At 48.9% G+C, this 14421-nt stretch overlaps 1 protein-coding gene across 1 annotated transcript; it reads left to right on the top strand.

Annotated features, from left to right (window-relative positions):
- Positions 1-1054: 1054 nt before the first annotated feature.
- On the top strand, positions 1055-10913 carry LOC307220400 (uncharacterized protein). Its single transcript, XM_079984358.1, has 3 exons — positions 1055-1353; positions 6741-7735; positions 9826-10913. The coding sequence occupies exons 1-3, from the start codon at positions 1155-1157 to the stop codon at positions 10306-10308; spliced, it is 1677 nt and encodes a 558-aa protein (XP_079840484.1). The 5' UTR covers positions 1055-1154; the 3' UTR covers positions 10309-10913.
- The last annotated feature ends 3508 nt before the right edge of the window (positions 10914-14421 follow it).

Below are 14421 nucleotides of genomic sequence, written 5' to 3'. Positions count from 1 at the left end.
CACACTTCTTCAGATACACATTCTGAAGGAAATCAGCCCTGAGTGCTCACTGGAAGGACAGATCGTGAAGCTGAGGCTCCAAGACTTTGGCCACCTCATGAGAAGAGAAGTCTCCCTGGAAAAGACCCTGATGTTGGGAAAGATGGAGGGCACAAGGAGAAGGGGACGGCAGAGGACGAGATGGTGGGACAGTGTTCTGGAAGCTACCAGCATGAGTTTGACCAAACTGCGGGAGGCAGTGGAAGACAGGAGGGCCTGGCGTGCTCTGGTCCAGGGGGTCACGAAGAACTGGACACGACTAAACAACAACAAAGAGGTTCAAACGTATCTGCAAACTAACTTCCAAGCTATATTGAGGGGAGACTGCTCTGCTACATCACTTCCTAGCATGAGTGAAGAAAGGATAAGACTGATTTAATAGATCCTTTCCTACTATCCTTAACATTCCCACACAGAGGAGTCCTTAGGAGAGGTGCAACATGGAAGAGGATGCACAATGGAAGTTTGCATGCAACTACAGTCATATGTCATGTTGCGTTTGCTTCAGGTTGAGCGTTTTCAGGTTGCGTCCCGTCGCCGCTCGCTCATGTGCAGATGCGCAAAATGACCTCACGTGCATGCGCAGACGAGGGGAATCGCGACCCGTGCACACGCAGACGTGGGTTGCGTTCTGCTCATGTTGCGAACGGGACTCTGGAATGGATCCCATTCGCAACCAGAGGTACCATTATGCTGTTTTGGTTGCATTCAGTATTTGCGCAACCTCGCAAACACACATCACCGCAACCCAGAAGTGGCCAGAAAAGGGAACAGGGGCAGAATGAGACGTTGGACGATTGGGCTGCCCTTCTGTTCTTCTTCCAACTCCTCCATGCTCCCATTTCAAGCCCTCCCCAACAGCCTTTGGCAAAGCCAGACAGCTGACAAAACCGAGGACTCCGGCGGTCCTTCCAATATGCGCCATACCCCCCTCCAAAGAATGCAGCTCTGGCGGAGTGTTGTGCAGAAGAACCACGCGTGACAGCGCACTGACATCACAGTGGGCAGACTCTACCAACCTGGGCTGGGACGGAGGCCGTGCTCGGTTTGCCCAGCTCTCGGTGCAACCAGCCTTGAACTCGTGGCCGAGTGCCAGGGCTTCTTGGTCTTCCCACATGGCCCAGACCGGGTGTCCCTGGGCCGGCCGGTCTCCAAACGCCTGCAGGAGCAGCGGGGACCACAGGCGGCCAGAGCAGACCAGGCGGTTTTCTCACGGCACGGAGGAGGACGACTGGGAGACTGACCAGGACTACGTCAACAATGCCAGCAGGCCGTGGGGAGATCGTGAGATTTCGACGGCCTCCATTATTTCTGGTAAGCCCAAGAAGAGCTTGGCCCGTCTATTTTTTTTTTTTTTAATAAATTTTTATTAAGGTTTTAAAGATTACGGGGGGGGGGGGGAGAAAATAATAACAATCAATAATAAAAAAAATCATCAAAAATCAGAAAACAGAAGAAAAAAGATTTTTAAAAAAACAAGTCAAACCTGTACATCGCTTGCTTACATTCACTTATTTCCTTGACCTCCTCACACCTCCCATTTTTGTATTCTAATTCAATTTGTTGTTTCAGCAAATCCTTCCAACCTTATTTTTATCTTAATAATTTGTCTTAATATACTATAATTTTACATTCTCTCTTTCACCAACTCATTTTTACTTAATCCTTTATGTCATTTATACCAAAACCACATAATTTCCTTTTCCCAGCATCTTTCTAGCAATCCTTAATTTTGCAATATTTTTGAAGATAAACTTTGAATTTTTTCCAATCTTCTTCCACCGACTCTTCTCCTTGGTCCCGGATTCTGCCAGTCATCTCAGCCAGTTCCATGTATTCCATCACCTTCATCTGCCATTCTTCCCGGGTGGGTAGATCTCGAGTCTTCCAATACTTTGCGATGAGTATTCTTGCTGCTATTGTGGCGTACATAAAAAAAGTTCTATCCTCCCTTCGCACCAATTGGCCGACCATGCCCAGGAGAAAGGCCTCTGGTTTCTTCTGGAAGGTATATTTAAATACCTTTTTCATTTCATTATAGATCATCTCCCAGAAGGTCTTAATCTTTGGGCACGTCCACCAAAGGTGAAAGAATGTACCTTCAATCTCTTTACATTTCCAACATTTATTATCGGGCAAATGATAAATTTTTGCAAGCTTGACTGGTGTCATGTACCACCTGTACATCATTTTCATTATATTCTCTCTTAAGGCAGTACATGCCGTAAACTTCATGCCTGTGGTCCATAACTGTTCCCAGTCAGCCATCATAATGTTATGTCCAACGAGCTTGGCCCGTCTAGTCCGGCATCTCGTTCTCACAGTGGGCAAGCAGATACCTGTGAGAAGCACACAAGCAGGACTCGAACACAGGAGCAACGCTCCCCCTCCTGTGGTTTGCCTCCGACTGTGGAGGCAGAGCAGAGGCGCCCTGGCTATAGCCCTCTCCTCCTCCAGGAATTTGTCCAATCCTCTTCTTAAAGCCATCTAGGTTGGTGGACATCAATACCTCCTGAGGAAGGGAGTTCTAGAGGTTAACGGTCTTGAATCTTCCAACATTCAGCTTCATGGGAAGTCCACAAGTTCTAATGTCTTAAGAGAGGGAGAAAAACTGTTCTCTGTCCACTTTCCCCATGCCACGCCATTCCCAAGTTTATACCCAGCCAGATGGGTGGAGTATAAATTTAATAATAATAATAATAATAATAATAATAATAATAATAATAATAATAATAATAGACTTCTAAGAATAATAGTAGTAATTTTTCATTTATGCCCCGCCCTTCCTCGTTCAAAAACTGGGCTCGGCAGCTAACAACAAATTTAAAACACTTACCGTATTTTTCGCCCTATAGGACGCACTGGCCCATAGGACGCACCTAGTTTTCAGGGGGGGAAATCCTGCTTTTGCGGGAGGTGGCGGAATTCCCCCATCTCCCGCAAAAGCCCACAGGAGGGAGAAGGGACGGACTCCGCCAGTCCGTCCCTTCTCCCTCCTTGGGGAAAAGCCTGCTTTCCCCCACCGCCAGCCTCCAAGCCGGGTTGGAGAGTAGCAGGAAGGCTTCGCGCAAAGCCTTCCTGCTGCCCCCTGAGCCTCTGGGGCTGGGGGGGGGGGAAGCGCTGCTTTCCCCCACCGCCAGCCTCAAAGAGCAGACTCTCCTGGCTTCAGCAGAAGCAACGCGAAGCCTCTGGAGCCAAGGAGCCTGCATTCGCCCCATAAGACGCACACACATTTCCCCTTCATTTTTGGAGCTGGAAAAGTGCGTCTTATAGGGCGAAAAATACGGTAATTGATGCAACAAAAACAGCATAAAATACAGTATAAAACATGAATAACAATAAATTCAGAATTCGAAAATCAATTTAGGGGGAAAATCCATCCAATAAGCATTAGATGATCCCCAGGGCTAGCTGGCTAAATTAGTCCTATTTGGGCCAGCGAGGAGTCCAGGGGAGAATTAGCTGCGGGATCCCAGAGCGCGGAATCTTCATAAAAAGGGAAGGAAGGGGAATAAAAGATCAGGCTGAATTCTAATTAAAGGCCAGGCAGAATAGCTCTGTCTTACAGGCCCAATGGAAGGTTAAATCCTGCAGGGCCCCGGTCTCACGGGACAGAGCATTCCACCAGGTCGGAGCCATCACTGAGAAGGCCCTGGCCCTGGGGGAGGATAGTCTGGCTTCCTTAGGGCCTGGGACCTCTAAACTTCTATCATGTTGCTTCTTTCTCATATTTTCTCTATTTAAAAATATATATATATATTTTCTCTATTTAAAAAAAATCATTTTCATTTGATTTTACAAATGCAAATCAATTACAATACCAAATGCATATCAATAAAATGAGATTTCTCTGAATCTTGCAACTTTCCCCCATCCATTTCATGGGTCCTATTGTCAACATTTCCAACTGCATATTATTTCATAGTCTCTATTTTGTACCCATCCATATATATTATCCATAATATTTGTTACATTACAAGCGGTATTACTGTAAAATCCTGCTAATGTTTTCTTCTGCTTACAGTGGTCTCCTAAAGAAATTACAGTGGACGCTCAGGTTGCGGATGTGATCCATGCCGGATGCACATTCACAACCCGCAGCGTTCGCAACCTGCGTCTGTGCGTCTGAGCACACACGGGTTGTGATTCAGTGCTTCTGCACATGCACAAAGCGCAATTTAGCGTATCTGCGCATGTGAGACCGCCAAAAACCGGGAAATAACCTGTTCCGGTACTTTCGGGTTTCGGCGGTCTGCAACCTGTATAAACCTTTACCCATTCTTTCTTGAATTTCTTGTCTTCTTGGTATCTTGAGTTTCCCGGTCAGTTTTGCCATTTCAGCATAGTCTAACAGCTTAATTTGCCATTCCTATCTGATAGGGACTCGTTCTTCTTTCCAACTCTTGGCTACTGTTACCACATACATAAAAAGTCTTTTCTGTTCCTTTGGGATGGTTTCTCTAAACTGTTAAGTCCCAAACACTGCAACCTTTCCTCTTGGCCTTTTTCTGAACTTTTTCCAGCTCATTTGAGTGGAGGTGCCCAGAACTATGCCCAGTATTCCAAATATGGTTAATTACACAATGGATTTGTATAATAGCATTACGATAAGGTTACCAGATTTTTTTCAATGAATCCGGGGACACTTTTCAACTTCAGTGAATTTTGTATGGGGACTGATTTGTAAATCCGGGAACTGTCCCCTGGAAACATGGACGTCTGGTAACCTTACATTACGATATTGGCAGTTTTATTTTCAAGTCCTTTCCTAAACACTGAGATCCAGCTCTGAGGGCCTTCTGGCGGTTCCCTCACTGCGAGAAGCCAGGTTACAGGGAACCAGGCAGAGGGCCTTCTCGGTGGTGGCACCCACCCTGTGGAATGCCTTCCCACCAGATGTCAAAGAGAAAAACAACTACCAGACTTTTAGAAGATATCTGAAGGCAGCCCTGTTTAGGGAAGCTTTTAATCTTTGATGCATTACTGTATTTTAATACTTTGTTGGAAGCCACCCAGAGTGGCTGGGGGAACCCAGCCAGATGGGCGGGGTATAAATAAATTATGATTATGATTATGATTATGATTATGATTATGATTATAATTACTATAAACCTAGGGAAGAAGGAAGCCATAAACATGAACTGGAAGGACTTTAGGAAGGAGACGTTGTTGCTGCCCCAAATTGCTGGGCTTTGCTGCATTTATTTTGAATTATAGCCCCAAAGGGCAGATTCAGACAAGGAGTGGATTCATGACATCCATTCTAAGCGGTGTGTTTTGGACTTGTTAGATGCAGAGGAACGAGGAGATGAACCGGCTGGGGAACCCCAAGGGGAAGAAGGCTCAGAACCCAGGGAGTGGTGGTGGTACAGAAAGAGAAGAGGGAGAAGACTAGAAGGAGGAGGTGTCTGGAGATGAGAAGGGAGAGCTTGTGGCAGAGAGCAGTCCAGATTCAGAGACAGAAGCTGAAGCAGGAGAAGAGGGAGGTCAAGGGGTAGAGATGAGTCAGGCTGGTGAAGAATCATGGGTGTCCTACGGCAACAATCTCCCCTCCAACCTGGACTCCCAGAACCAGAAGTGGCATGAAGTGGGCGGAACCATGCAGGCGCAGTCTCCAATTGCTTGGAAAAAGCCCTGGGGAGGTAGGGCAGAGCCGTCAACTTTTCCCTTTTCTTGTGAGGAATCCTATTTGGAATAAGGGAATTTCCCTTTAAAAAAGGGAAAAGTTGACAGCTATGGAGGTAGGGACCTTTGGTCTCAGAAACTGGTCCATAGGGCAAGACTGACGTGGGATGAGCTGCTCTGCTCCTCAGGCCTGACACGCCACCAAGTGTGTACAGGTCGTGTTCTTTCTAAGAAAGGGTTTACTCCAACGTGCACAGTGTGATTTATTGCTGGCTCCTCCTGTCACTTAGTTTTCTACCACACTGATGCCTTCCAGATGCTTGACAGGGACTACAGTGGTACCTTGGGATGCGAACGGGATCCATTCCGGAGCCCCATTTGCATCCTGAATAGAATGTAAGACGCGTCTGCACGTGGCGTTTTGCCGCTTCCGCGCATGCGCATGACATCATTTTGACCGTCTGCGCATGCGCGAGTGGCGAAACCCGGAAGTAACGCGCTCCGTTACTTCCAGGTCGCCGCGGAGCGCAACATGAAAATACTTATCCTGAAGCATATTTATCTCGAGGTATGACTGTGCAGGTGGCACTGTGGATTAAACCACAGAGCCTAGGACTTACCAATCAGAAGGTCGGCGGTTCAAATCCCCACGACGGGGTGAGCTCTCCTTGCTCTGTCCCTGCTCCTGCCAACCTAGCAGTTTGAAAGCACATCAAAGTGCAAGTAGATAAATAGGTACCGCTCCGGCGGGAAGGTAAACGGCATTTCCGTGCGCTGCTCTGGTTCGCCAGAAGCGGCTTAGTCATGCTGGCCACGCCGGCTCCTTGGCCAGTAAAGCGAGGAGTGCTGCAACCCCCAGAGTCAGCCACACTGGACCTAATGGTCAGGGGTCCCTTTACCTTTACCTATGACTGTACAACTCCCACCAGCCCCAGCCAAGCTGTGCAGGCTGAGGTTGATGGGTATTGTAGTCTAAAACATCTGGAGGACTCCCAGTTGTGGAAAGAAGATGTACTAGGAGGCCATGAATCGGAGACACTTTTTCACTGAGTCTTCCCGGTTTCACTTCTCTTTAGAGCTCTCTAGATCCATCCGAGAATGCAGCCTCGGAAAGTCGAAACCTCCCAGAAGGCCAGATCACGCCGATTGCCAAAGACACCTCCGGGGTTGTAAGGATCCAGTGTGGAACCACCCGAAGGATCCCGAGGGGCATCAGCCGCCGCTGTGCCCGCACGTGCGATCTTCGCCCAGCCTGGGTATAGAGAGGGCATCCCTGTTCAACCGCAACGCTGCAGAGAAACTGGACACTTTCTTCTCCCAGAAGATGAAAGCCCGCCTGTCTGACCCCTGTGAGGACCTGGGGACCCCTCAGGAAGATCCCGTAGACCCCAGCGGGCCCTGGAGGGACCCCAGGAAGGAACACGCTGGCCCCGAGCGAAACTGCAGGAGGCAGGATCACAGCCGTGCAACCCAAGGAAGAGGAGATGCCAGCCATGCCCACGGCTGCCAGCCATGCCCACGGCTCCTCCAGCACTGTCTCACTGGCAAAGGTGGGGCGTCGGAGCGCGTCTATTGGCGGCAGGAGAGCAGCAGGCCCTCCACGGCCGTCAGCAGCTCGGCACGGATCCTTCCTCGCTGCAGAATCAGCCATGTCCAGAGTTGCACCGCCTGTCAAGCGTTTAACAGGGACACGCCAGCGGGCATGGAGACGCTGCAGGAGAACGGCTCGGGTCTGCCGGAAGGCAAGGAGAGAGCGGGTTTAAGTGCCCCCCGCCAGAGGGAAAGGACGGGCCCTCCTTGCCGGCGGCAGGTGCCAGACCGGTTTTTGAAAGTTCAGCAGTGGCTGGAGGAGACGCCGGCCGAAGACCCTCCAGCCCAGCCAAGGCAACAGGGGCGTGGGGCTGGGCATCGGGGCAGCCCAGGCACTCTGGGGTGGCCAGCTATGTATGGATCACTGGATCAGAAGGAAAGGGATTCCTGGGGAGAGGCAGGAGGCTGTCCAAGTATGGATCCCACAGCTGAGACCAGGCACAGAATGAAGAGCCACCAGGAAGAGGATCCTACTCATCAGGTGAGGGGGCAGAGGGAAGGACTGGGGAATAATGATGATGATGATGATATTATTATTTATATGCTGCCCATCTGACTGGGCTGCCCCAGACACTCTGGACAACTTCCAGCAAAATATTAAGACCACAGTTAAACATCTACCAGCTCCATCTGGTACGCAGAATGAGACCCTCCCTGACCACGGACTGTCTTGCCAGAGTGGTGCATGCTCTAGTTATCTCCCGCTTAGACTACTGCAATGCGCTCTATGTGGGGCTACCTTTGAAGGTGACCCGGAAACTACAACTAATCCAGAATGTGGCAGCTAGACTGGTAACTGGGAGCGGCTGCCAAGACCACATAACACCGGTCTTGAAAGACCTACATTGGCTCCCAGTACATTTCCGAGTACAATTCAAAGTGTTGGTGCTGACCTTGAAAGCGCTAATTGGTCTCAGTCCAGTATACTGAAGGAGCGTCTCCACCCCCATCGTTCTGCCCGGACGCTGAGGTCCAGCGCTGAGGGCCTTCTGGCAGTTCCCTCCCTGCGAGAAGCAAAGCTACAGGGAACCAGCCAGAGGGCCTTCTTGGTGGTGGCGCCCGCCCTGTGGAACGCCCTCCCACCAGATGTCAAAGAGAAAGACAACTACCTGACATTTAGAAGACATCTAAAGGCAGCCCTGTTCAGGGAAGTTTTTACTGTGTGACATTTTAATGTATTTTTAATCTTTGCTGAAAGCCACCCAGATGGGTGGGGAAACCCAGCCAGATGGGTGGGGTACAAATAAATTATTATTATTATTATTATTATTATTATTATTATTATTATTATTAAATATCACACATTAAAAACTTCTGTACAGATGTCTTGCGAAAGTCAAAGAGTTCCTTATCTCCTTGACATCTGATGGGAGGGCGTTCCCCAGGGCGGATGCTGTCGGGATTCCCCAGATATGGCTGGACTACAAACAACTCCCATAAGAGGCTGCCGAATCAGGATTTGCAAATCTGTCTCCGGACAAATTCTGTCCCCGGAATGTCCCCTGATTGGGAGTCACTGGCAGGCGGGCACTGCCCAGGAGGGGCACAAGGCGCACGGTTTCTCTGCCAGGCAAGGTGCAAAGCCTTTCTTTCGCACCCTGTGAAACATAAATGCGCAGTTTTAATAAAACTGGGGAACGGCCAGCCGCCCACGACTCCCAAGCCTTCTGAGGGAAGGGGGCAGGAGATCGGGGAAGGATCGGGAGTCACAGGTGGGTGGTGTGCCATTGCCCAGTTTTTTAAAAAAAATCTCTGCTCATTTATGTTTCAGAGGGTGCAAAAGAAGGGCTTTGCACCTTTATACAATATGCATGTGTGCTTGGGCCCAGGGTCTTTTGCCTCACCATCCCCAGTACTGACTCCCTGTTGCTACTCAGCTTAAAAAGAAAAGAGAAAAATATGTGTCCCCGGATTTATTGGAAAAAATCTGGTAACCATACCCTAAACCCGCTGAGCCTCCGCTTCCTGCCCTTCTGCCTTTCCCCTCCTGCACAGAACAAAAGAAATTACCGTGAAAATCCCTGAAACGAGAAGTAATTGACTATAGAATCACAAAAATCATTCTTTAACATCAGCAGTCAGGAGCTTTTCAGCCCTGTTTTTGCGTCTGTTTGAAACTTAAAACCTCAATTTCTTAATAGGGCTATGTTTAAAACTTGTCTGAGTCTCTGCCCTGTTTTTGAGTTTGTTTGAAACTTCAAAACCTCAATTTCTTATCACTGCTGCTTGATTCTCTTAAATAGGGCTATGTTTAAAACTTGTCATTGAGGTTTTCATACTTTCTTTGTAAACTCGAGGAAGCATTTTCAGCTCTGATCTTGAGCTTATTTGATATCACTTAAAATCTTATAATTTCTTTATTTCCTTCTGAGGAAACTGATTAGTTCAGTGAAATGAGTTTTGTAGCCGGCACCTCGTTAAGTCTTTTTTTAATTCTAGTTTATTTTTTGATTTTTGTTATTCTGTAGTCGATTACTTCTCGTTTTAGGGATTTGCACGGTAATTTCTTTAGTTCTGTGTAATTTCTTGGGTCTCTGACTGTCTTTTTTTCACTGGTTTCCCCTCCTGCAGGCTCCCCGGCTCCACAGCTGCGACGATGCCAGCACCTCTCCCGCCACGTGCTCCTGCCTCTTCTGCGAGCAGCAGAGGCCCCGCGCCACTCTGGTCTCCGGCAAGAAAAAGCCGGACCCCTCCGCGGAGGAGGTGGCCATGCAGCTGCAGGCGGAGAACCGGATCCCCCGGATCGTGGAGGCTTTTGAGCGCCGTTCGCTGAGGGAGGCCAAGATCGTGGAGAGGGAGAAGGCGTACTTGTCAGCCCGGCAGAGGGAGCTGGAGAAGCGGGCAAGGGCGGGCAAGGCGCGTGGGAACGCCAGGCGAGGCCACCACCAGGCCAGCGGCACCAAGGCAAGGAAGCCCCATGCCAAGGAAGAGGAGCAGATGCCGCGTGATGAGCCCAGGCCCCGGGCAGTGCCAGAGGGGCCCCCAAAGCGCCACCAGGCGAGGGAGCGAACGGCCAAGCCCAGTTTCATGGACAGACTGCGAGGCCACTACTAGATCCATCGGCTCGAGAAGCCCAGGGACTGGACGAGAGGAAAGCCTGCGGCAATGTGGACGAGGGAACCACAGCGTGGGCGAGGCTCCGAAAGGCGGTGGCTCCGACGCCAGCAGGGGCTGTTCATCTGCAAAGGACAGGAACAGGTGGCAGAACCGGAAGCGGGCATACCCTGGCGCTGCCCGTGGGAAGGGCATGCTAAACGTAGGGAGCGTGCTTCTCCCTCTTCACCAGCCCAGGGCTCTCTGCCGTGGGTCTGGAGCTGGAGACTGTGCGCCCAAAGTTGCCATGCCAAAGGGATCTCTGAGAAGACGGAGTGATGGGCCAAGGGGTTGCAGGTGGCACTCTGGGCCTGCTCTGGGCACAGCTGCAATGGAGGGGGCAGCAAGGTGAAGCAGTATCCCTGCCAGTAGGTAGGTTTTCCCAGCGGCTCCTGAGCCCCGTGCGAAAAGGATGCTTGCTTGCATGCAACACGGGATATTTGCCACTGGGTGAGAGCAGGTCCAATGGCCTGTTCCATGGAAGCCGTGGAGGGCGTGTGATGCAATTCAAGCTGGTGTGTGAGTATGAATAAACCATGGCTGTGATGCAGCTGTGTAGATGAAGAGATGATGCGTCCCTTTCTTGATTGACGAAGGGTAGGAGGGAAGATGTGTGGGAAGGGGGTTAGGGGAGGGCTGGGACCTCTCGTGGGGGACACACCTTGCTCCTTCTGGGGTCGTTGGTCTACCTTGGAGCCCCTCGCTGTGCTCAACTCTCACCTGCGGCTCCCAGAAGCTATCTGCAGGCGACAGAGGCCACACCCCAGGAAACCAATAGAAAAAGACAGTCACGGAATTGAGAAATTGCAGAAAGCAAATGAAATACAGCGGTACCTCGGGTTACAGATGCTTCAGGTTACAGACTCTGCTAACCCAGAAATAGTACCTCGGGTTAAGAACTTTGCTTCAGAATGAGAACAGAAATTGTGCTCCGGCGGCGCAGCAGCAGTGGGAGGCCCCATTAGCTAAAGTGGTGCTTCAGGTTAAGAACAGTTTCAGGTTAAGAACGGACCTCCAGAACAAATTAAGTACTTAACCCGAGGTACCACTGTACCGTGAAAATCCCTGAAACGAGAAGTAATTGACTATAAATATTATCTTGTGGAAATCAACTAAATAATAAAAAATCAAAAAGCTTATTAGAAAAACCTAAAATAGAACAAAGCCTTAACGGGATGATTATTATTATTATTATTATTATTATTATTATTATTATTATTATTTATTATTTGTACCCCGCCCATCTGGCTGGGTTTCCCCAGCCACTCTGGGCGGCTTCCAACAAAGATGAAAAATACACTATTTCACACTTCCCTGAACAGGGCTGCCTTCAGGTGGGTTCTGAATGTCAGGTAGTTGTTTATTTCTTTGACATCTGGTGGGAGGGCTTTCCACAGGGCGGGCGCCACCACCAAGAAGGCCCTCTGCCTGGTTCCCTGTAGCTTGGCCTCTCGCAGGGAGGCAACCGCCAGAAGGCCCTCGGAGCTGGACCTCAGTGTCCAGGCTGAGCGATGGGGGCGGAGACACTCCTATCCCACCCTAAGCTCCCTATGTGGGGAATATATTGGGGAAAAGAAAAGGCTAAGGAGTGAACCCTACACAAAACTGGAGTGGAGTCCCTAAGACAGTTAAGTGGAGCCTTGTCTGCCTCCTTCCGGCAGCCCAGCTGGTGCCAAACGTCTCGTTCTGCTTTCGTTTGGGCCACATCATCAAGGTCAAAAGAGGGGTCTTATTTAAATATACCTTCCTTAAGAAACCAGAGGCCTTTCTTCTGGGCATGGTCGGCCAATTGGTGCCAAAGAAGGATAGAACTTTTTTATGTATGCAACAACAGCAGCAAGAATACTCATTGCAAAATATTGGAAGACGCAAGATCTACCCACTCTGGAAGAATGGCAGATGAAGATGATGGACTATATGGGATTGGCAGAAATGACCGGCAGAATCCGAGACCAGGGAAAAGAGTCGGCGGAAGAAGATTGGAAGAAATTTAAAGACTATTTGCAGAAATATTGTAAAATTAATGAATGTTAGATTGATGTTGGACAGAAATTAAGTGGTTACCAGCTGTAATGTAAAGGTTGAGTAATAAGTTAAAATAAGTTACAACAAGTTATAATAAGGATTTGCTGAGTTAAGAATTCGAACTGGAATACAAAAGGGGGAGGTGAGAGGAGGTCTGGGAAATAAGTTAATGGAAATAAGTAATGAAAATTACATTTGTTTTTGTTTTTCTGTATTTTTGTTATTTTTTGTGTGGTTTTGTTTTTTGTTTGTTTTTTGCATTAATTTGGAAAAATCTAATAAATATTTATGAAAAAAACGAAAACAAAAGAGGGGTCTTGCCATCTGAGCATCCCAGGACCTCCAAGCACCCTACCCAGGCTTGCACCCCAGCGAGATCACTTTGGTGCTACTGACGCAGCATTTTCGCTTCATCCAACGCAGCATTTTGGCTTCGTCCCTGGAGGCACACTCCATTGCCTCTTGAGACAGACAGGTGTCAATAACAACAACAGATCTGGAAGGGTTTGTGATTGTGTTGCGCCTGGTGCAAAAGGCTCTGGGTAGGCAGAAGGAATGGTGGGACTTCTGCCAGCCTGGACTACTACAACTCCCCTCAACCCAGCCGGCCATGACATATCCAGGTCAGGCTGCCCCTGCCAGTCAAGGCTGCACAATACTGAGCAAGGTGTATAAGTATAAGGTCTTCTTCCTGGTCCTGGACCAGAGGCCCGACAAAGAACAACAGGTGAGGGAAGGGGAGGGAAAGAAGATGGAATTGAGAGTGCCAAGAAGATGCTTCACCCATGACAGATGGACAAATATAGGGTGGGGGACACCTGGCTTGCCAGCAGGACATGTGGAAAGCATCTAGGGTGTCTTCGTAGACCACATCTTGGGAGGAAAGCAATGACAAACCTAGACAGCATCTTAAAAAGCAGAGACAACATCCTTGCTGACAAAGGTCCATATAGTTCAAGCTATGGTTTTCCCAGTAGTGATGTATGGAAGTGAGAGCTGGACCATAAAGAAGGCTGATTGCCAAAGAATTGATGCTTTTGAATTCTGGTACTGGAGGAGACTCTTGAGAGTCCCATGGACTGCAAGAAGATCCAACCGATCCATTCTGAAGGAAATTAGCCCTGAGTGCTCACTGGAAGGACAGATCCTGAAGCTGAGGCTCCAAGACTTTGGCCACCTCCCTGGAAGACTCCCTGGAAAAGACCCTGATGCTGGGAAAGATGGAGGGCACAACAGAGGATGAGATGGTGGGACAGTGTTCTTGAAGCTACCAGCATGAGTCTGACCAAAGTGCGGGAGGCAGTGGAAGACAGGAGGGCCTGGTGTGCTCTGGTCCAGGGGGTCACGAAGAGTCGGACACAACTAAATGACTAAACAACAACAACAGTAGACCACAAGCCAACAGTGTGATGCAGCAGCAAAAAAAGCTAATGGCTGCCTTGAGAGAAATCTAGTGTCCAGATCAACTTGAAATACTGTGTCCAATTCTGGGCACCACAATTTAAGAAGGATGTTGACAAGCTGGAAGGTGTGCAGAGGATGTTGGGTTTTCCTAATATGGAGGTGGTGAATGGTGCTACTCAGAAGCATGTTTGTAGTCTTGATCTGAATGGCAACACACCTGTGAGCTCTTGACAATTCAACACACCTGTGGTCTCTCGACAATTTAAATAATTAGAGGGGGAGTTTAACTGCTGCACCAAATGCAGTAATGTGGTAGGGTAATTGATTATTTGAAAACTGTATTTAAGTTGACCGTGTGTTTTGTGTAGCGCTGGCATGGAGTTGTGAGGGGTGGTGAGTTGCAGCTGTTTGATTATTATATATTCAAAACAGAAGTAAGCAAAGATATTGTGGGCAGCCTTTTATTTTAACGACCCAGTCGCTACATACACTCAGCTGGTGAAGAAGTCTAACTGAGGAGGGTGGCCAAAATGCCCAGAGGTCTGCATATGTTTAGTCTGGGAAAGAGGAGGCAAGTTACCGGAAGGGAGATTTTGACTAAAAACTAGGAAGAACTTTCTGACAGTAAGAGCTTTTGGACAGTGG

The sequence above is a fragment of the Podarcis cretensis genome, assembly GCF_951804945.1.
Source record: "Podarcis cretensis genome assembly, chromosome: 7".
NCBI lineage: Eukaryota > Metazoa > Chordata > Lepidosauria > Squamata > Lacertidae > Podarcis > Podarcis cretensis.
The sequence above is the reverse complement of the archived record's forward strand: the minus strand, read 5'-3'. Positions and strand labels throughout refer to the sequence as shown.

Bases quoted from the DNA above. Each gene is read 5' to 3' on its own strand.
- LOC307220400 (XM_079984358.1), top strand. From the start codon at position 1,155: ATGGCCCAGACCGGGTGTCCCTGGGCCGGCCGGTCTCCAAACGCCTGC. The intron at 1,354-6,740 runs GTAAGCCCAAGA...ACTTCTCTTTAG, and splicing joins GACGGCCTCCATTATTTCTG to AGCTCTCTAGATCCATCCGA. The intron at 7,736-9,825 runs GTGAGGGGGCAG...CCCCTCCTGCAG, and splicing joins AAGAGGATCCTACTCATCAG to GCTCCCCGGCTCCACAGCTG.